Source organism: Microcaecilia unicolor, chromosome 4, assembly GCF_901765095.1.
Source record: "Microcaecilia unicolor chromosome 4, aMicUni1.1, whole genome shotgun sequence".
Classification (NCBI taxonomy): Eukaryota; Metazoa; Chordata; class Amphibia; order Gymnophiona; family Siphonopidae; genus Microcaecilia; species Microcaecilia unicolor.
In genome coordinates this window covers 209,914,559-209,937,823 of record NC_044034.1, presented here as the reverse complement: position 1 = coordinate 209,937,823, position 23,265 = coordinate 209,914,559, and the positions used below count along the sequence as shown (strand labels likewise).

Here is a 23,265-nt window from a genome sequence, read left to right as displayed (position 1 = left end):
TTCTTTTTTCTTGGATTTTTCTAGATATTTTGAGAGACTACATTGACCCCACTTACAAACCTGTGCTAGCAACTTCCAGTGTGGTAATGCTGACAGCTTATTCGCATGGGCTGTGTTGGCATTGCCATGTGGCTTTGTAAATGGGGGAGGGGGGAGTGCCAGTTTTATTGGTCCCATTCTGTGGCATTTGTGTTTGATACTCTTACTTCAACCATTTAAAACATTCCTCAAGACAACCTTTTTTGTAAAGTCTTTGGGAACAAATAATGCAGAGGAGAGGACTGCCAAGTTGTGAAGGGTGTGCTGGAGACATCGCAGAGCATTCTTGCTCTTTATCCTTCACTTCTCCCCTGATCATTGTCACCTTACCCTCATATCTTTTTCCTTTAAAATGATTAATATTGTAAACTGCTTTGATGGTTTGTCCAGAAAGAAATATTCAAAAGGCAAACTTAAGATGAGAGATCCTAAACCTCCACCCTCTGTTCTTTTATTGACCTAAGTGTTCAAATATGTGGATTCTTTGTGATATGAGAGCAAGCTGGAACTTTAGTCACAATTGTAAGTGATGTGTTAAATTACAAGAGGATTGTGAAAAAGAGGACCTTACAAGACTGGACATCAAAATGGCAGATGATGTTTAATGTGAGCAAGTGCAAAGTGATGCATGTGGGAAAGAGGAACCCAAATTATAGCTATGCAATGTAAGGTTTCACATTGAGTTACCAACAAAGAAAGGGATCTAGGCGTCATCGTTGATGATATGTTGAAATCCTCTGCTCAGTGTGCGGCGGCTAAAAAAAGCAAATAGAATGTTAGGTATTCTTAGGAAAGGTATGGAAAACAAAAATGATGTTATAATGCCTTTGTGTTGCTCCATGGTGTGACTGCACCTCGAATGTTGTGTTCAGTTATAATAAAGGGGATGGGATGACTTCCCTATGAGGAAAGGCTAAAGCAGCTAGGCTCTTCAGCTTGGAGAAAAGACGGTTGAGGGGAGATATGATAGAGATCTATAAAATAATTAGTGGAGTGGAATGGGTAGATGTGAATTGCTTATTTACTCTTTCAAAAAATACTAGGACTAGGGGGCATGCAATGAAGCTACAAAGTAGTAAATTTAAAATGAATCGGAGAAAACTTTTTTTCACTCAACATGTAATTAAACTGGAATTCATTGCCAGAGAATATTGTAAAAGCAGTTAGCTTAGCGGGGTTTTAAAAAAGTTTGGATGGCTTCCTAAAAGTTCATAGATCATTATTAAAAAATGGGGAAAATCCACTGCTTATTTCTTAAGCAGCATAAAATGTACTGTTTTGGGATCTTGCCAGGTACTTATGATCTGAATTGGCCACTGCTGGAAACAGGATGCTGGACTTGATGGATCTTCGGTCTGTCCCAGTATGGCAATACTTATGTATAAACACCACATAATCCTGCTAACAGCATTCTTACAAGTGCATAATGTTTTGATGCAGTAGAGAAATATGAGTGGTGCAAACTAAAGGGAAACCTCCAGTCTGCCAAACATCTAGCCCTGGGGAGAAGATTTGTCTTTCAGTGTGAGAATCATCCAAAGCTTGTAGCAAACGCACTGATCCAGTAGTTCAGCAAGAAGAAAATGAATGTCTTTCACTGTTGTATTCAAAGCCCAAAGCTGTAGCATGACTTCAGTCCACAGACAAATCCCAGTCAACTTGATAGAGCTTAAGTTATTGTAAGAAGAGTGGACAAAATTTACACCATCTTTCTGTGCAAAGCTGGTAGATATTTAGGTGTCTGATGGCTGTTGTTACAAAAAGGGCTTCTATCAAGAGTTGAGTCATGGAGTGTAAAGAATTGTGCAATGGAGACTTTGTTTTCTTATGCTCAAAAAGTTAATTATGAATATCTGTAATTCTTTCATGTTGATAGTATAGAGTATGTTGTGGAGATCAATGAACAAAAACTAATGCATTTTAAATTGGGTATTTTTTTTAGAAGGTAGCATGTCAAAAATGTACAAGGGTGTGAAGACTTACAAGGTACTATATAACTTTACCTGTACCACATGCATGCAAGCAACAGCAATGAATATTTATAAATTACATCTGGAAAATCAGACCTCTTTGAGTAGAAGTGTCAATCATTTTAATGCTGGTTTGTAGCATAGGGAGTGTGGGTAGCTCTTAATTGTACTTATCTAGCTTTCCTTCATCAGGTACATTCTCTCCAGCCTCCATGATTACTTCCATCAGGCCAAGAAAGTTTCCATCTAGAAGAGAGGTACCAGAATCTTTAAGTGATGGGCCCTCTACACCTTTCTGCTCCCTATGGCTATTGTTTTCAATGATAGTGAATTTTGGTGTTCCAGGCATTTCTCCTCCACCTTGGCTGGGATAGCTAAATGCAGCATCTGGGCTTGATAAAGAACCAGAACTTGTGTTCCCACCTCTTGACCTCGCTAGCAGTGGTGATGTCACAGGAGTGAAGGAGAATGAAAAGATAGGGCTGTTGCTTGGTGTTTTCATTGCAGGCGTGTGGATGCAGCTGGACATTTCCTGGTTTGGGGTCAGAGCAGGGTTCTCCAGGACCAGTGCTCCATGCTGATGGCCCTGGATCCCCCTCCTCACTGACAGCTGAAGACTGGAAGGGGACCTAGAGCTTTCTAATGATTTGGAGAGCAGTCTAGGGCTGATGGTAGGTTGTGGAGGTACCTCTTGGTGGTTTTTCTCTTCCATTGTTGTAACTAATGTGTCTTGTATTTTGCCCCTTTCAACTGGATAATTAAAACTTTCTTTTGTTCCAGAAGCCAGTGAGCTCTGACTTTTGACCATATTGTTGATCCTAATTGGGGACTGACTGAAGGAGTTGTCTCTTGAAATACTGGCGAGTGTGGGTGTCTTCTTCCGCCCATAGCGCCACTGGGGAAAGCCCATTGGGGTCGAGTTAATTGGTGTCTGGGGGGCGCTGTAGAACCCTGGTCTTTCATAGTATGGGGTTGAGAGGAAGGCATCAAACTCCCGCATTTCAACATCTGCATTATTATACTGGTCAAGCAAACCAGACCATACCTGTGTGTCATGTCCTTGCTGAGACACATAAGATGGCTTAATGGCAGTGCCAGTGCTCCTGGGTTTGTCTAAGCCACCATTAACCACATCTTGGTAGAGATAATGGGGGAAGTGGGATAATGTCCCATTATTCCTCCTGAGGAGGAGGTTCATTCGGGAGCTGGATCTGGAGAGATTGGGGGACTGAGCTCCCAGGAGGCGGCTGAAGTGGGCTAGGAGTGGTGTTGAGTGGTTTGCTTCCTCGTGTTCGTTAATTTGCTGTAGTGGTTGGAAGTCCATCTCTTCTTTCTGCATGCTGCAAGAGACAGTAAATGGCATAAGTCGGCTGAAGCTATGTAAAGGTTGGTTCAAACTTCTCTTTCATCTGAATACCACATCTTACAAATGTTTTTAACTCTAGCAGAACCAGGGCTGGGTTCTTTAACTACTTTTGTGTATATGTTACTATGTTACTTTCGTGTACCAGTCTCTCATGTTGTGGTATGCTGGATTGATGCCGCATACCTGATGTCAAAAGTTGAGCCGAGGAAGGAGGGCTTCTTGTATTCTGCAGTGGCAGCAGTGTAGGGTGGTTGGGGGTTTGACTCTTTCCAGTACAGATCCTTCTCCAGAGTTGGCAGATTCTGATGCATTTCATCCACTGCAAGAAGGGACACCTGTGGCAGAAAAATTCCTAAATCATGGACCTTTTAATTTTCCTCACCCTACTTCCATCCTGTCCTTGTTAGGAAGCTCTGGAAGCTGTATTGTTTTAAGTCTGCAGGTGGCATCAGCCATGAATAAGTGTCTTCTTTTTGCAGGAGGACAAAAATAGTGCCTTCTGTTATTTCACCTACCCTAGTATGCTTAGGTGGTATGTTTTACTTCTAACGCTATTACTCATTTATACAGTGCTGCTAGAGGTCTCGGCACTAAACTGACATATGTAAGAAATAGCCCCTACCTCAAACAGGAGTCTACAGTCCAGCATTTATTTACTAGCAATAGGGTACAATAAATAACATTTCAGATGATGTTATCTCACTGCTCTTTTTGTTTTATAGGTTTAACTTTCCATATTGTACAATCCCTGTCTCTGCCGACTGCTGCCCAATTCGCTAAGAAGGTAATGCATATTTTCAAAGCACTTAGCCTTCCAACGTTCCATAGAAACCTATGGAACGTTGGAAGGCTAAGTGCTTTGAAAATACGCAATGTCTCCACCCATAAATTCAACTACGGTGCAAGGCAGTAGTGAGTGCTGTCAAGCTGCTTGCAATTTCTTCAAATGCATCAGTTTTGTGCACACCATGACAGGAATGAATCTCATTCCTAAGCCAAGGCATGTGGAGTATGATTTCATCAACTCAAATTTACTGCTAACGCTTGCTTGCATTGTGCCAAAGACAGCTTCTTTTGGAGTTCAAAAGTTGTAACGTATAGAGAACTTATCCAGGTGTGCTTGGAAGTTCTTGTGTGGAGGAGTAGCCTAGTGGTTAGTTCATCAGACTTTGAGCTTGGGGAACTGGGTTTGATTCCCCTCAGCTCCTTGTGACTCTGGACAAGTCACTTAACCTTCCATTGCCCCAGGTACAAATAAGTACCTGTATAATCTAAGAAAACTGCTTTGGATGTAGTTGCAAAAACCACAGAAAGGCATTATATCAAGTCTCTGATCAAGCCTGTGGCACCCAAAACAATGGGAAATCTTTCTGTCACACTTGTTTGGTAGGATCTTCCCTCTCTCCACGTGATTCACTGAGTAATCGATTCTCTGTGATGTTATCTCTCTGCTCTTTCTGCTTCATAGGTTTAACTCTCCATATTGCACAATCCCTGTCTCTGACTACTGCTGCCCGATTCACTATGGTGATGCCATCTATCACTGTCCACAAATTCAACTATGGTGCAAGGCGCTTGTGCCGAAGGAGCATGGCCAAGGAGCAGGGCGTGCTCCTTGGGCCCCAAATCTCTCATTCTAATAGAAGTACTCTTCCTTTCTACCATGCCTTCTGACATTGAAGTATGCTGGGGACATGCCCAGCAAAAGTTTACTTCTCATTCTTTTCAATTAATTTTATTAACCACAACTTCTGCTCCTCTAGAATCTACCAATCGGGTCTTCTAAATGCTTACTGTTTGAGACATAGAGGGCTTCTTACTGATTAACTGTTACAAACTTTCCACACTGTATAACTGAATCCTGGCTTAGTTTGGGTGATTGAGGTCTGCCCCTCTGGCTATGGTTTCACCCACTTCCCATGCTTTTCTTGTCATAGTGGGGGTGTAACATTTTTTCAGTTCTCCAGTTTTCAAGTCTTTAGTTGCTCTATCAAATCTGACATAGGTATAGTCCGGTTTTCTACTTCTTCTTTTACTTTTTACATTGCACTCATCTATCATCCTCCTCCTCCCCCTACTTCGGCCTCTTTGAATTATCCGCTTTTATATCTGAGCTCTCTGTTTCATTTTCACCTCTCTTACTACTTGGTGACTTTAACCTTCTTTCTACAGACTGCTTTTCTGAATTATTCTCTCTTGCTAAAACACATCTCCATTGTAATATTTTACATCTGGTCTTTTGCAATTATTTGCCTTTTGTTTTGTTCAGTTCAATTTCTCTAAATATGCGAAGACCACTTTTTGATTAAATTCCAAATCCTTTTTCAACTTAATTTCACTTCCCCTCATCCTACGCTAGCTACTGTGAGGGGGTATATAGAACACTGCCCCTCCCCCTTAAGAAGAATCCTGCAGGTACTGCAAGCCACCTTTAAAACCCTTAGCCCTGCCAAGAGAGGAAGTGAGATGGGTGGGGTGGAGCCCAAACCAGGAACTATAAAAGGCAGGGCCAGAATGGGTTAAAGAGGCCCTGGGAGGAGAGAAGCCGCCCTGCAATGTAGGTCTCCCCTGCTTAGGTGTAAGCTACCAGAATCTGGCAAAGGTAGGCTAAGCTTTAACTCTAGCTTTTCAAGAATCCTGTTCTTGAGGTCTGGCTGGAGGTAGACCTGTGTTTGTGCAACCTTACAAGTAGCTGTATGCAGGCCTGCCAAGTCTCCCGCATTGAGTGGGAGACTCCCGCCTTGGCGGATCACCTGCCAAAGCGAGAAATTCTCCCGCTCAGCGCTGAGACACTGCACCAAAACACTGCCACTGCTACTTCTCCCGATGAGCAGCAGCGGTGGCAAACAGCGTTCAGGCATGCGCTGTCGGCTCTGCTGGTCCCCTACCCCCAGTGACAACTTCCGGGGCAGAGGACTGGCAGAACCGACCATATGCCTGAAGGCTGCGGCCCCGCATTTTCTATTTGTTATTTTCCTGGGGCCGCTGCTGTTCATCATCAGGAGAAACAGCAGTGGCCAGCCCAGGACAGAAGATGCCGTGTAAGAGGGGAAGGGAGGGGGTGTGGAGAAAGAGGCAGGAGATTCTGAATGTAGAGGGGGGAAGGAAGAAGATAGAAATGTGGGGACCTGGATGGAAAAGGGGTAGAGAGAGAGAGGTGATGAGTGTAAAGATGGGGAGAGAAAGAGGGGACACTGATGGAAAAGGGCTGGAGAAGATGCTGGGTAGAAAGGGGGAGACCCTGGCTGGAAGGATAGAGAGAGAAAGAGATGATGGGTGGAAGGAGGGAGAGAGAAAGAGGGATGATGCTGGAAGGATGGGGACAGAGAAAGGAGAGAGGTTGAATGGGAGAAGGAAGAAAGGAAGAAACTGGAATGATGGAGAGAGAAAGAGGGAAGATGCTGGATGAAAAGATGCATAGAGAAAGAGGGGGAGACACTGGAAGGATGGGGAGACAGAGGGGAAACACTAGATGGAAGGGTATGGAGAGAAAGAGAAGACGCCAGATGGAAGGGTGGGGAGATAGAGGGAAGATGCTGGATGTAAGGGCACTGAGAAAGAGGAGACACTGGATGGAAGGATGCAAAGAGAAAGAGGAGAAGACACTGGAAGAATGTGGAGAAAGTAGGAAGATGCTGAATAGAGGGGTAGGGAAAGAAGAGGGGAGATGCTGGATGGAAAAAGGAGAGGTTAGAGTTGGTGAAAGACTGGAGAATAAGAGGAAGAGGCACAGGGGAGATCAAGGGCGAGGGAAAGATGAAAAACCATAGGTAGATGAAGTAAAATGAGGGAAATTAAAGACTGGATAGTAAGAATGAATTAAATCTGGATAGAGAGGCAGAAAAATAAATTGAAGAAAACTGAAAGAAACAAGAGGGAGAAAAATGACAAACTGACAGGAAACCCTAGCAAGAGAGTTAAGAGAAGACGAAGGAAAGCAGAAATAGGAGCAACACAATTGGAAAAAGTAAATGGCCAGACTACAAGGGTAGAAAAAATAATGCTATTATTAATTTAGGATAAAGTAATGTAGCTGTGTTATTAAAGGTTAATAAATACAAATAAAACACAAAATAGAAAATAAGATGATACCTTTATATTGGACCAATTTTAAATTTTTGACTAGTCTTCAGAGACCAACACTTCTTTCCTGCGGTAGGAGGTTTTGGCCTCTGAAAGTTAATGGAAAAAGATATTAGGCAAGTCCAATAAAAAGGTATCTTATGTTCCATTTTCAAGTGCCTGAACTGAGCATATGCAGGAGTAGGGTTACCATATTTGCCTGAAGAAAAAAGAGGACACATGCCCTGCCCCGTGTCGCACTCCACCCCGCCCCCGTCACACCCTGCCCTGCCCCCTGTCACACTCCACTTCGCCCCGCCCCTGTCACTCCAAACCCCCCACAAAGAAAGCCTGATTCCCTCTCTTCCCCCCATGTAGATCCCTTTCCCAATTTTCCAGCCTCCTTCCACCCACATGACTCCATTCACTACCCCTCCCTACCCCCTCTTTCCTGCCCGGCACATCTGCAGACTTTCTTTCTCCTAACTTCTTCCCCACAAGACCTCTTTCCTACCCCGAAGAGGTCACTAGACCACCAGAGCACCACACTAAGGTAAAGGATGGGAGGGGAGGACAGGAAGCTGGCCTGCTTGTTCGTCCACAAATCCGGATGAGGTTGCCCAGCTGTGTTCTCAAAAAGAGGACATGTCCGGGTAAAACCAGACATATGGTAACCCTATGCAGGAGGTCCGACATCAGCAGCTGAAGCATGCAGCCGACTACTGCACTGCTCAAACAGCACAGTAGGGGGCTCATGCAGTGTACCTCTTCAACTAGTTGGGCTTAGGCATCTCCACCAGTGATTCAACCAGTGCCACAGGTTTGGAGTGGGCTTAAGCTCAAAGTGGGGGTGGGCGGGGCGAGGCCCCTTTGCGATTATGCCCCTGGGGGAATAGATGCTGGATAGGGGGTATAATAGAGTGAACTGAAACACTCCCTCTTACCCCATCCCTACTGTCAGTGGTGTAAATAAAATATTTTGTGCAATGGCCATGGGATTGAGTTGTGTCAGGGAGTGGAGCCTTGAAGTAGAGTGGGTGGGGCCATGGCAGAGTGGGGCAGGGCTGGGAGGGTTTGTACTAAAATCTCCCTCAAAAATCAGGACCCCTTGGCAGCTCTGCTTTATGTACTGTGGGTTTGAGGGCTATCAGCTACAGGCCTATGCAGTTTGCCTCTGAACTTCAATAGACTTTATTCTACAAGTACAATACCTGTGAAGTAACAAGGTTCAGCATTTGGTTAATAAAGAGGTTTTGTTTCACTTTTTGTCCTTGTCTGGCTGTATTTTATGAAGGCCTCCTGCCCCAACCCTGCTCACATTATCACAGCTACCTTTAGAACTCTTTAGAACAGTGCAAGACTTTGGGAAACATTTTACACCTCCCCCATCAATTCTACCTTTCTCTGAAAAGGTTAAATCATTTCATGAAGCTGATATTCTTACCACCATAGCACCCCCCCCCCCCCAAAAAAAAAAACCCTCTCCATTCAGTCACTGTTTGTCCCCTTGGCATCATTCTGTTCTCTGGACTTTAAAATCTCAATTACATACTGCTGAGCACAAATGATGGCAGCTCCATTCTTCCCCTTCTCATCTACGATTCAAAAGTATCTATAAGGAATATTGCGCAGTCATTCAAAAAATAAAACGTAACTATTATTCCAAAGTTATAAAACTTGCAGCTAATAAGCTCCAAAAATTATTTCAAATTCTTATTAACATATCTACCTTTTATATTTCAAATCCTCCAAAATTTGACTTTACTCTATCCCCTGCACTACTAATTTTGGCATAGCAAAATAAGATAGCTAATCTTAGACAGATGGTTGTTTTTAACTCACGTATTCCATACCCACTTGAGGAGACCAATTTCACTCTAACTAGTCATAGGTATTCTTTTAACATTCCCATGCTCTCTGATCTATTAAAGACATTTAACACTTTAAACTTACCTTTTTTGGATCCCTGGCCACCACTACTAGTCAAACATTTTTCTTCTTTACTTCTGCCTCTTCTCTTACCTTTGACTCAGCTAACTCTATTCCGATGCTCAGTAATCAAAGGCTGAACTCCAGTCTGCTACAGTAAATCTCTTTTTGAATGTTTAATACTTCACTAAATATTTTTTTATTATAGTCTCATTCGGTTCTTATCATTGAAACTAAGGGAATTATTCTTGTATATTGGTTCCTTTCCTTTTTATATATCTGTACTTATATGGAAAATGCATGTATGCACTATAGATACGTATGTTTTTATATGTACAGTACTACTATATAATTCTCTTGTATTACAGTAAAGTTGCCTTACATAGTTTACTTTTACAAAAAAAAATACACTTCCACACATCATGCCTACATTTTAGGTAACCTCTCTTCTACTCTCTTTGCATCCATTCTGTTTATTTGTAGCCAGTACCAGTCTTTTCTTTGACAGGAAATGGTACCAATTGGCATTGTTCAGACTTTAGAGCCAGATGCACTAAACCTAACAAGCCAGCAACATGGTTTTTAAACTAGTTCTAGCGGGTTTAGCGAGTAAGTAGTAAAACGAGACATGCACAAAAGGGTTCTCCGAGCCATTTTCCTGTCACAGTAGCAACTAACGAAAACAAAATGCAAAGCTATTAGAATGAGCTAATTACTATTATGTGCATGCAAGACGATGCACAGCTGTTTCTGACCCCATGCACAAAAGCAGTCCCTACCTTTACTGTGGAAATTTTAACGGGAGGTCTGGAGCTGTCAGTTCTTCATTGTCGCAAGTAGGAGAAGGGGAGAAACAAGGTAGGGAAGATGGAGCACAAAAAAACAAAAAAGTACACTGGCTTACATGCAGTTTCTTTGCATGTATGAAAGCTGTGCCATGCTTCTCTTTCAAATGACATTTTACTGGCAAGAAGTGTGTGTGTGTGAGGTGGGGTAGTACCGAAATGTAAAGTATAAAAGTAATGGTGACTTACCAAAAATGCAATGAAGACAAGGGTCTGTCGAACAGCGTCTGCTGGGATACAGCATCCCCTATACTAGAAGCACAACAGAGATGGGCTAAACCAATTGGACAGTGTCTGTCTGGGATGTCCCCCCTATTCACTACTGGATGAGGACACCAGGAAGTTCTGATCCAATCAGCTGACAGCTCTAGAGTGATGTCATCAGGGAAGCCCTGCAGGGAGGAGGAGTTGGGACAGCAGCCAGCCATTGAGAGTCCATCTTCAGGGAGAAAGGACATTCTAGGATGTCAGCCAGCTAATAGAAGGAAGCAGGAACAACTGGGGGTGGAACCAAGCCCTGATGATGATTCCTCACAGAAAATGACAGCCAAGAGCAGCAGAGAGCATATTCTACACTTTTCCCACTTTTTCCCAGCAGCGGGGAGGCAGGGAGCCCCAACACAGGTCTGCCCATTGGCCGCCGAGTCACTGTCCCACTGTCCCAGCACTGTCCCACCCACTGCTGCCTACCTGTTGCTCCATCCAAAATAAAAAAAGGGCTACATGTACTGCTTGCATACACACAGCTTGTCTGCACATATGAGAGCCGTCTATAGCATGCGCAGAGCAGGCACGCGTAGCGATTGTTCTTTGCACACTTAGCTCACCAACTGTTAAAATTCTCTGCAAAAAAAATCTTCAATTGTCATTTGATGAGATCTATCATCTGCCTTTGATTTAAGTCCTAACTTTCTCACCACTGTTTTCAACTTTTCTCTGACAATACTTTTTCTACCAAATTTTCCAGCAAGTGCGGTGTACCTCAAGGATCCCTCTTTGCTTCTAAATTATTCAATCTGTTTCTCTCACCAAGGAGAGACTTGCCAACCTGGAGGAAAGGAGAAAACCTTTTCCAGAGACAGGAAGGTGGTAGAACTAGAGGACATGAATTGAAGTTGAAGGGGGGCAGACTCAGGAGTAATGCATGAAGTATTTTTTCATAGAAAGGGTGGTAGATACATAGAATGCCCTCCCACGGGAGGTGGTGGAGATGAAAACGATAATGGAATTCAAACGTGTGGAATAAACACAAAGGAATCCTGTTTAGAAGGAATGGATCCATGGAAGTGGAGATTGGGTGGCAATGCCGGGTAATTAACCGGTACTGGGCAGACTTCTACGGTTTACACCATGATCATAACTGAATAGATATGGATGGGATGGAGTGTAAATTTTAAGGGGCTTCAATGTTAGCTTCAGAACTTTTAGTACAAGAACAGTGCTGGGCAGACTTCTACGGTCTGTGCCCTGAGAATGGCAAGGACAAATCAAACTCGGGTATACATATAAAGTACCACATACCATGTAAAATAAGTTTATCTTGTTGGGCAGACTAGATGAACCATTCAGGTCTTTAGCTGCCATCATTTACTATGTTACTATGATCACTCAAATTCAATCCTGTGGTTGCAGTGGAGGAGTAGCCTAGTGGTTAGTGCAGTGGACTTTGATTGTGGGGGACTGAGTTCAATTCCCACTGCAGCTCCTTGTGACTCTGGGCAAGTCACTTAACCCTCCATTGCCCCTGGTACAAAATAAATACCTGAATATATGTAAACTGCTTTGAATGTAGCTGCAAAAACCTCAGAAAGGCAGTATATAAGTCCCATTTCCCTTCCCCCTTCCTATGCAGAAAATATTCAGATTGTTTATACCTTGGATTCTAATTTGACTGATCTTACCCCACTTACACCCACTTACCCATAGTCCAAGGACGTACACTTCAACTTTCAGATACAGTTAGGGTATTAGGTGTTCTTTTTGATCATAAATTGACATTCAAACCTCATATTGACAAGGTCTTACAATCTTCTTTCTTTGCTTTATAATACACTAGCAGTTGAGCCCGTAAAAACGGGCTGGTATTGGGGTTTTCCTTCCTTCCTTCTCCCTCCCTCCCTCCCCGCGAGGTCGCCACCGCTCCCCCCCCCCACCCGGAGTCGCCGCCATCCCTCCACCCGGCCCGGGCCCTCTCTCTCTCCGCTACTAAACTTACACATCCATTCGCCGGAACGCAGCACGCACATCAGCTGAGCTGCCGTCGGCCCTTCCTTCTCTGCCTGTGTCCCGCCCTCCTGTCACGTAACGTCAGCGAGGGCGGGACACAGGCAGGGAAGGAAGGCCGATGGTAGCTCAGCTGATGTGCATGCTGCGTTCCGGCGAATGGATGTGTAAGTTTAGTAGCGGAGAGAGGGGCCGGGTGTGTGTGTGTGTGTGTGTGTGTGGGGGGGGGTAACGGTAGCGGTGACCTCGGGTGGGCGGATGCGGTATCAACCTCGGCGGCGCAGTTTCCCTTTATGTCCCGCCCTCGTCATCATGTATTGACGCGGGGGAGGGACAGAGAGGGAAGTCTCTACTGCGCATTTGCGAGTGAGTCGGTCACTCGCCGTTTATATGTTTGATTTGTTCAGTCAAACCATACTTCAATGCTTCATGTATTCATCTGCTTTTATTGTCATTAGTTATTGCACACTTGGATTATTGCAACTCACTATTCTCTGGTCTTTCTCTTTCCTGTCTGAAATGCTTGCAACTGGTATAATGTACAGCAGTTCAACTACTTCATGGCACTGACAGATTTGATCACATTACGCCATTTCTTAAATTGGAACATTGGCTACCCATCTCGGCCCATCTCGGATTGGATGACTTCCCTATGAGGAAAGGCTGAAGTGGCTAGGGCTCTTCAGCTTGGAGAAAAGGCTGAGGGGAGATATGATAGAGGCCTATAAAATAATGAATGGAGTGGAATGGGTAGACGTAAATTGATTGTTTACTCTTTCCAAAAATACTAGGACTAGGGGGCATATGATGAAGCTACAAAGTAGTGAATGTAAAACAAATTGGAGAAAATGTTTCTTCACTCAATGTGTAATTAAACTCTGGAAATCGTTGCCAGAGAATGTAGTAAAAGCAGTTAGCGTAGCGGGGTTTAAAAAAAAGGTTTGGCTGGCTTCCTAAAGGAAAAGTCCATAGACAATTATTGAAATGGGGAAAATCCACTATTTCTGGGATAAGCAGTATTTTATTTATTTATTTATTTATTTATTGCATTTGTATCCCACATTTTCCCACCTCTTTGCAGGCTCAATGTGGCTTACAATATATCATGCATAGCGGAATAGATTAGAAAATAGTCATTTAGTGTTACAGAAGGATCTTGGTATCATTATAGTGATAAAACATGATAGTTATATAACAAGCAAATATTATAAGACAATTCTGAATGTATGTGGAGGAGTTGTGTGTATTTACATTTGTTGATCTTTTTGGTAAGCCTTATTAAAGAGATAGGTCTTCAGTAGTTTGCGGAAGTTGGTAAGTTCGTAGTTCGTTTGTAGGTTGCGCGGTAGTGCGTTCCATAATTGTGTACTCAAGTATGAAAAGGTAGACGCATGCATTAGTTTGTATTTCAAACCTTTACAGTTAGGGAAGTGAAGATTAAGGAATGTGCGGGATGATCTTTTAGCATTCCTGGGTGGTAGGTCTATCAGGTCTGACATGTAGGCTGGGGCTTCTCCGTGAATGATTTTGTGGACTAAGGAGCATATTTTGAACATGATGCATTCTCTGAGTGAGAGCCAGTGTAGTTTTTCTCGCAGGGGTTTAGCACTTTCATATTTTGTTTTGCTGAATATAAGTCTGGCTGTAGTGTTCTGGGCTGTTTGAAGTTTCTTGATTATTTGCTCTTCACAGCCAGCGTAGATTGCGTTGCAGTAGTCTAGATGACTGAGCACCATTGATTGTACCAGGTTATGGAAGACGGTCCTTGAGAAGAATGGTCTTACTCTTTTTAATTTCCACATTGAGTTGAACATCTTCTTGGTTATGTTTTTCACGTGGTTTTCGAGTGTTAGACGTCGGTCGATGGTAACTCCAAGAATTTTTAGGGTGTCCGAAATTGGAAGGGCCAGATTTGGTGTGTTAATGGTGGTGAATTTGGACGTGTTATGTTGAGAGGTGAGTATTAGGCATTGTGTTTTTTCTGCATTAAGTTTCAGCTGAAATGCATCTGCCCATAGGTGCATGATTTGAATACTTTGGTTGATGTCACTGGAAATTTCCTTTCAGTCTTGTTTGAATGGAATGTAGATCTGCATATATGTATGGATTGAGGTTTTGTTTTGATAGTAGTTTGGCCAAGGGTATCATCATTAAGTTAAATAGAGTCGGCGAGAGTGGGGATCCCTGTGGGACTCCACATTCAGGTATCTATGTGGCTGATGTGGTCGAGTTGGATATCACTTGGTATGATCGTGTGGTGAGGAACCCCTTGAACCAATTGAGAACATTGCCTCCGATTCCGAAGTATTTGAGGATGTGAAGTAGTATTCCATGATTGACCATGTCGAAAGCACTAGACATGTCAAATGGTAGTAGTAGTATGTTCCTTCCAGTTGCAATCGTTTGTTTAAATTTGGTCATGAGAGTCACTAATACTGTTTCAGTACTGTGGTTAGATCGAAATCCTGACTGGGAGTCGTGAAGTATTGAGAATTTATTTAGATAATTGGTTAGTTGTTTGGTCACCATTCCTTCCATTAGTTTGGTTATTAAGGGAATGGATGCTACTGGCCTGTAGTTGGTTAGGTCACTGGCACTTTTCTTTGCGTCCTTAGGTATGGGTGTAAGTAGAATGTTTCCTTTCTCCTTCGGGAAGAGTCCGTTTTTTAACATATAATTAAAGTGTTTCGTTAGGTCTGTTATAAATTGGTGAGGAGCAGATGTCATCAGGTTGTTTGGACATGTGTCTAATTTGCAATGAGATTTGGCAAATCTTTTGAGCGTTTGGGAGATGCTGTCTTCTGATAATATCTCAAAGTTGGTCCAGGTTCTGTCTGCTGGGTATACGCCAGGGTCTGGCTCTAGACAGTCAAGGAATTCAGCGTAGTCGGTTTTACTGACAGGTATCTTAAGTCTCAATTGTACGATTTTCTCGTTGAAGTATCTCGCGAGGTTGTCTGCTGGTGCATCTTTGCTGTTGGTGGTGACTGGAGTAGTATCTAGTAGTTTATTCACGAGCTGGAAGAGTTTATGTGTGTCTTTGTAGTTTGGTCCAATTTCAGTTTTTTTTTGTTTGTTTTTTTGTTACATTTGTACCCCGTGCTTTCCCACTCATGGCAGGCTCAATGCGGCAGGCAATGGAGGGTTAAGTGACTTGCCCAGAGTCACAAGGAGCTGCATGTGCCGGGAATTGAACTCAGTTCCTCAGTTCCCCAGGACCAAAGTCCTCCACCCTAACCACTAGGCCACTCCTCCACTCTTTTAGTTTGTTTTATGGTATATTTGTATTTTCTTTGGAGTTGTTTCCAGGCGTTGAGAGTGGGGTCGTCTCTCTTTTTATTCCATGCGTGTTCTAACCTTCTGACTTGTGTTTTAAGTTTTTTCAGTTCTTCATTACATAGTAACATAGTAACATAGTAGATGACGGCAGAAAAAGACCTGCACGGTCCATCCAGTCTGCCCAACAAGATAAACTCACTTTTGCTACTTTTTGTGTATACCTTACCTTGATTTGTACCTGTCCTTTTCAGGGCACAGACCGTATAAGCCTGCCCAGCACTATCCCCGCCTCCCAACCACCAGTCCCGCCTCCCACCACCGGCTCTGGCACAGACAGTATAAGTCTGCCCAGCACCATCCCCGCCTCCCGCCACCGGCTCTGCCACCCAATCTTGGCTAAGCTCCTTAGGATCCATTCCTTCTGAACAGGATTCCTTTATGTTTATCCCACGCATATTTGAATTCCGTTACTGTTTTCGTTTCCACCACCTCCCGTGGGAGGGCATTCCAAGCATCCACTACTCTCTCCTTGAAAAAATACTTCCTGACATTTTTGTTGAGTCTGCCCCCCTTCAATCTCATTTCATGTCCTCTCGTTCTACCGTCTTCGCATCTCCGGAAAAGGTTCATTTGCAGATTAATACCTTTCAAATATTTGAACGTCTGTATCATATCACCCCTGTTTCTCCTTTCCTCCAGAGTATACATGTTCAAGTCCGCAAGTCTCTCCTCATACGTCTTGTAACGCAAATCCCATACCATTCTCGTAGCTTTTCTTTGCACCGCTTCAATTCTTTTTACATCCTTAACAAGATACGGCCTCCAAAACTGAACACAATACTCCAGGTGGGGCCTCACCAACGACTTATACAGGGGCATCAACACTCCCTTTCTTCTGCTGGTCAAACCTCTCTCTATACAGCCTAACAACCTTCTAGCTATGGCCACCGCCTTGTCACACTGTTTCGTCACCTTCAAATCCTCAGATACTATCACCCCAAGATCCCTCTAAAAGGAGTCTTTATGAACCACCTGTGTACCCAAGGCTACAACCATGATTATAGCCCAGCTCATTTGAGTGCTCACCTTTTTGTCATCCCTCAGTGGCTCATAGCAGTTAAACGGCGGCTGCGGATACACATACTCCTGATGCACATCCCTCACTGAAGGGACAAACACAAGCTGAGAGTCAGGAACCATGGTATTGCGTTTTTTCTGTGTGAGGTTCTGGTTTGGGTTGGAGCAATATTGTCTAGTATGGATCTGCATCTGTCGTCCCATTCTAAGAGGAATTGGGTTGTATCTGTTTTTATTGTCCATTCGTTGTGGTATATCTGTTGCCAGAATATTACTGGGTCTATTTTTCCTCTCGTGGTATAGGTTTTTTGTTCTTGTTTATTCAGTGATTTTTTTCGTTCGCCATTGGAGTGCAATGTTTACTTTATAGTGGTCGGACCACGGTGTGGGTGTCCATTTTGTGTCTTTTAGTATAAGGTTTGAGTTAGGATCAAATTTGTGTGTGACAATGTCTAGTGTGTGTCCTTTGATGTGAGTTGGCTGCGTGTTTGTTCTGTGAAGATCCCATAGTTGTAGGAACTCTTCGCATTCTTGGGTGCTTGTTGTTGAGATCTTCAAGGTGCAGGTTGATATCTCCTATTATGATAAGATTTGAGGTAGAGACACAAGTGTTCGAGATAAAGTCCATGAGGTGTATTTGGGAGTCTTGCCAGTTGCCTGGTGGTCTGTAGAGCAGGATTGCGTTAAGGTGTTCCTGCAAGTTAGGGTGGTTAATTCTTACCGAGGTGATTTCAAGTTGTGGCAGAATGGATTTGGCTGTGGTTGTGATGGTGAACTCGGATTTGTATATTATGTTTTGTATAAAATGTTTTGTACATTTTTGGGATCTTGCCAGGTACTTGTGACCTGGATTGGCCACTGTTGGAAACAGGATGCTGGGCTTGATGGACCTTTGGTCTGTCCCCAGGGCCGTGCCAACACGGTAAGTGGAGTAAGCACCGCAGGGGGGCGCCTGCCTTCAAGGGCGCTGCTGCAGTGCTGTCCCACCATACCGCTGCTCCGCCTCCCACCTACCTTTAAAAAACTTTTTGTGAAGCCGAGTTGCAGGAAGCGCCTCGCGTCTGCCCGGCTGCTTGTAAAACAAGTAAATCTCTTCTCCTTGTCATCATTGGGCCTCACTGTGTCCCGCCCTCCTCTGAGGTTACTTCCTATTTCCGCGAGGGCGGGACACAGTGAGGCCCGACGATGACGAGGAGAAGAGGGGATTGTATTGTTACTGTGCACTGAGGCAGCATGCGGGGGGCTCCGAGGATGTCAGCAACGCATGGGACTGCCGCCTTCGCAGCATTTTCCCTCCTGTTGCCTCTTACCGAGAGAAGCGCGCAGATTGGCTTAACAGTCCACTATTTTCTTTTGGGACAATGCATGTGGGGCCAGTGGAGCCTTGCCCTTCTTCTGCCCGCCTGCCTGGTCCAGGACCTGAGTTTCATTTGGTTTCGGACTGATGGGCACAGAGAATGCTGGCCTCTGACTATAGTCCACCTTCTACATCTGGGGATTCTAAAGCGGCACTGGGATATACTGTGGGCATCTAGAGGAGGAGGAGGACCTCCCACTACTGGAGATCTGGTCTTGCAGCAGGGAGATCTGGCAGTGCTGTGGCTCCTGAAATCTCTTCTTCAATCACTGCTCCACCTGCTGCTGCAGACATACATTTACCTTGCCGCAGAGCAATCAGATGCTTTTCCAGCTGTGAGTGTTGGGTTGTCACTGCTGCCTCTGTCTTGGTCTCTGGTGTCATACAGTCGTTTCACATGTCTCATCAAACCAGGTCACCTACACATGCCTGCAGCCACCCTGCTCTGCCAGCTCCTCTGGCGGATGGGGATGCTTGGGGCCAGGATTGTGGCTTTGATTATTTTCACCAGAGTTTATCATTTCTGGATATTTGCTGTTCGAGGTATTCACTGGTTAGTGATGTCTTTCTGGCTTGTAGCTCAGCAGACTGACATTATAATAAGACCTTCTCACTGGAAACTTTTTAACATCATCCTTGGAGCAGTTTATGTTTTCTGCTACATTAATTTCAAGACCAGCCCTTCCAGGTATAGGGCCACCTTTTTTATATGGTAATGCTGATAGAAAATGTTACAGTAGGTGAATTGATGTTCTAGTGCTCACTGTAGTGTTTAAGATGCTTTCCTTTTCCTTGTGTAACTCGTAGAAATTACTGCTTATGGTATGATAGAATTGCTCTATAGGTCCTGAGTGTTTTGTATTCTCAGCATGCCTAGTACTAGATTTTGGAGGGGGGTGTTAAAAAATCTGCACATAGATGGAGAAAATAGGCAGAAGCTGGATCCACTGGACAGTCAAGTCTGCAGAGGACCCAGCTTTTACTTACGGATGTAAGGCAAGAAATGAAGAAGAAAGGAGGAAAGTAAAGAAATAAATGGAAAGGAAGACCTGGAAATGTAGTTAAGAGGGCAGATAGCAGCAGAATCAGGTACTGGGCCAGCATAATCAGAAAAACCAAGTCACCAGACAACAAAGGTAGAAAAAAAATCATTTTATTTTCATTATTTTGTTTGGAATATGTCCACTTTGATGATCAGGTGCTCAACGTTAAAAGTTTATATTTATTTACTTATTTATGGTATTTTATGCTAGACGGGGGTGGGGGGGGGGAGTGCCAACTGATAGTCTGCAGGGGGGCACCAGAGACCCTAGGCACGGCCCTGTCTGTCCCAGTATGGCAATACTTATGTACTTATGTAAGGAATAAAGCCCTCTGCACCTATCTTTCTAAACTTCTCATTCCCTACACTTTAATCATCCACTCTGATCTTAAGGTACACTTCTACAGCTCTTACTTCATTAAGTCTGGATATCACCTATGAAACTGTATTTTCATATGCTACCCCTAAACTTTGGAACACATTGCCTCTAGATATCAAAACAGAATCTTCATACTCATCGTTCAAGAAACTTCTCAAGACCTGGTTATTTACCCGAATATTTGTTATATATTATCAGTTTTAACTATTTCTCACTTTTTCCCCTTCCCCCTGCCCTTATTGGGCTCCTAATTGTGTAAACCACTTTGCTGAAACCTCATGCAATATAATAGTATGTCAAGTTACTGTAAATAAAATAACTAAATTACAGCAACATAGTAAATGGTGAAGACCCATTGGCCCACCCAGTTGCCATTCTTTATGGCTCTATTCCACTTTGGGTGGGGGGATAAGAATATAAATCCCCATACTTAGACAAGACCAGCTCCTATCCATTCCCTTTACCTAACTTCTCAATTCTCTCTTCTTTCCACTGTAGTGTATTATCTATCAATCAATCAATCAATCATTCATGTCAATTAATCACTGTAGCGTATTATCTATCAATCACTCATGTTAACTACTACTACTGCTACTACTATTTAGCATTTCTATAGCGCTACAAGGCATACGCAGCGCTGCACAAACATAGAAGAAAGACAGTCCCTGCTCAAAGAGCTTACAATCTAATAGACAAAAAATAAATAAAGTAAGCAAATCAAATCAATTAATGTGAACGGGAAGGAAGAGAGGAGGGTAGGTGGAGGCGAGTGGCTACAAGTGGTTACGAGTCAAAAGCAATGTTAAAGAGGTGGGCTTTCAGTCTAGATTTAAAGGTGGCCAAGGATGGGGCAAGACGTAGGGGCTCAGGAAGTTTATTCCAGGCGTAGGGTGCAGCGAGACAGAAGGCGCGAAGTCTGGAGTTGGCAGTAGTGGAGAAGGGAACAGATAAGAAGGATTTATCCATGGAGCGGAGTGCACGGGAAGGGGTGTAGGGAAGGACGAGTGTGGAGAGATACTGGGGAGCAGCAGAGTGAATACATTTATAGGTCAGTAGAAGAAGTTTGAACAGGATGCGAAAACGGATAGGGAGCCAGTGAAGGGTCTTGAGGAGAGGGGTAGTATGAGTAAAGCGACCCTGGCGGAAGATGAGACGGGCAGCAGAGTTTTGAACCGACTGGAGAGGGGAGAGGTGACTAAGTGGGAGGCCAGCAAGAAGCAGATTGCAGTAGTCTAAACGAGAGGTGACAAGGGTGTGGATGAGGGTTTTGGTAGAGTGCTCGGAAAGAAAGGGGCGGATTTTACGGATGTTGTAAAGAAAGAAACAACAGGTCTTGGCGGTCTGCTGGATATGAGCAGAGAAGGAGAGCGAAGAGTCAAAGATGACCCCAAGGTTTTGAGCTGAGGAGACAGGGAGAATGAGAGAGCCATCAACAGAAATAGAAAACGGGGGGAGCGGGGAGGTGGGTTTGGGGGGGAAAATGAGAAGCTCGGTTTTGGTCATATTTAATTTCAGGTGGCGTTGAGACATCCAGGCAGCAATGTCAGACAAGCACGCTGAAACTTTGGTTTGGATGCAAGGTGAGATATCAGGGGTAGAAAGGTAGATTTGGGAGTCATCAGCATAGAGATGGTAGGAAAAGCCATGGGATGAGATTAATGAACCAAGGGAAGAAGTGTAGATAGAAAAGAGGAGGGGACCAAGAACAGAACCCTGAGGTACGCCGACAGGCAGAGGGATAGAAGTAGAAGAGGATCCACCAGAGTGAACACTAAAGGTGCGGAGGGAGAGGTAGGAAGAGAACCAGGAAAGGACAGAGCCCTGGAATCCAAGTGAGGACAGGGTATCGAGAAGTATGCTGTGATCGACAGTGTCAAAAGCAGCGGAAAGATCAAGAAGAATGAGGATGGAATATTGACCTCTGGATTTAGCCAGTAATAGGTCATTGGAGACTTTAGTAAGCGCAGTTTCGGTTGAGTGGAGAGGGCGAAAACCAGATTGTAGTGGGTCAAGAATAGCATGTGAGGAGAGAAAATCAAGGCAGCGGTGGTGAACAGCACGCTCAAGTAATTTGGAGAGAAAAGGAAGGAGGGAGATGGGTCGGTAATTAGAGGGACAAGTAGGGTCGAGTGAAGGCTTCTTAAGGAGAGGTGTGACCACAGCATGTTTAAAGGCAGCAGGGACAGTTGCAGTGGAAAGTGAGAGGTTGAGAATGTGACAGATAAAAGGAATAAGAGCAGGAGAGATGGCATTAAGAAGGTGGGTGGGAATGGGATCAGAGGAACAGGTGGTACATTTTGAGGAAGAAAGGAGAAGTGTAGTTTCCTCAATAGTAACTTCAGGAAAGGAGGAAAGGGAATGAGGGGAAGGAGAGAGAGGGGAACGGACTAGTGGAGGGAGAGCTGGTGAGGTAGAGAAAGCAAGGTTTATCTTTTGAACCTTGTTGTGAAAGAATTCAGCAAGGGTCTGAGGAGATAATGAAGGGGGAGTTGGGGGAGGGGGCACCTTGAGGAGAGAGTTCAATGTGGTGAAGAGAAGTCGAGGATTAGAGCCAAGAGAGTTGGTCAGTTGGATATAATAATCCTGTTTGGCACGTAAAAGAGCAGATTGGAAGGAGGTCAGCATGAACTTAGTGTAAGAAATCAGCAAGGGCCCGAGATTTCCGCCAGAGGCGTTCGGCGGAGCGGGTACAGGAATGTAGTAGCGGATATTAGAAGTCAGCCAAGGTTGGGGTTTTGTACGCCTTACAGGGCGGGTCATCAAAGGTGCAAGAGTGTCTAAGGCAGAGGATAGAGTATTGTTGTAAGAAGAAACAGCCTCGTTGACAGACGTGGATGGTGCCACAGTAGAGAGGAGGTTTGAAACATGGGAGGATAGAGATGAAGGGTCAATATCGTGAAGATTCCTAGATAAATTAGATAGGATAGGACGGGACTGGGAGGGAGGAGATTTAAGTGTGAAAGTTATAAGATGGTGATCAGAGGAGGGATGATCAGAGGCAAGGAAACTAGAAGGTGAACAGTTGGAGGAGAAGATGAGATCAAGACAGTGACCATTTTGATGAGTGGGGGAGGTGGAGCATAGTTGGAGATTAAAGGACGACGTTAAAGCGAGTAACTTGGAAATATAAGAGTTGGAAGGATCATTAGCAGGAATATTAAAGTCACCAAGGATGAGAGAGGGGGAGGAAGGATCATGGAAGAAGGCAAGCCAGGCGTCAAAGTCACTGAGAAAGGATGAAAGGGACTTATCAGGGGGACGATAAATGACCGCTATTCGAAGAGGCAGAGGAGAGAAAAGGCGGATAGAGTGGACTTCAAAGGAGGAAAAACAGTGAGATTGAGGTGGAAGAAGGGGTTGAAATCTGGAGGAGGGAGAGAGAAGTAGTCCAACACCGCCCCCACGGCCAGCAGGGCGAGGAGTATGTGCAAATAGATGACCGCCATGGCACAGGGCTGCGACTGAAGCAGAGTCATCAGGGCAGAGCCAGGTTTCTGTTATGGCGAGCAGATGGAGGTGACGCGAGATAAAGAGGTCCTGGATATAGGGGAGTTTGTTACAGATAGAGCGGGCATTCCATAGGGCGCAAGAGAAGGGCAGAGAACAGGAGGGGAGTAGAGGAATAGAGATGAGGTTAGAGAGGTCACGGTGAGATCTGTAGAGTTTGGATAATAGTTGGTGAGGAGGGCCAGGATTG

The 23,265-nt window shown here is 44.2% G+C and overlaps 1 protein-coding gene across 2 annotated transcripts in view; it reads right to left on the bottom strand.

Annotated features, from left to right (window-relative positions):
* Positions 1–1,933: 1,933 nt before the first annotated feature.
* The window catches only part of BEST1 (bestrophin 1), an 84,394-nt gene continuing 63,062 nt past the window's right edge, over positions 1,934–23,265 (bottom strand). The window contains exons 8-10 of one of the 2 annotated variants that reach the window (XM_030201187.1): positions 3,559–3,710; positions 3,142–3,349; positions 1,934–3,030 (exon numbers count right to left, since the gene is read on the bottom strand). In XM_030201187.1, coding sequence (XP_030057047.1) covers positions 2,170–3,030; positions 3,142–3,349; positions 3,559–3,710 — 1,221 coding nt within the window. In that variant the 3' untranslated portion in view covers positions 1,934–2,169. Of the gene's footprint in view, positions 3,350–3,558; positions 3,711–23,265 lie in introns of both variants that reach the window. The other variant, XM_030201186.1, reaches the window with a different exon arrangement.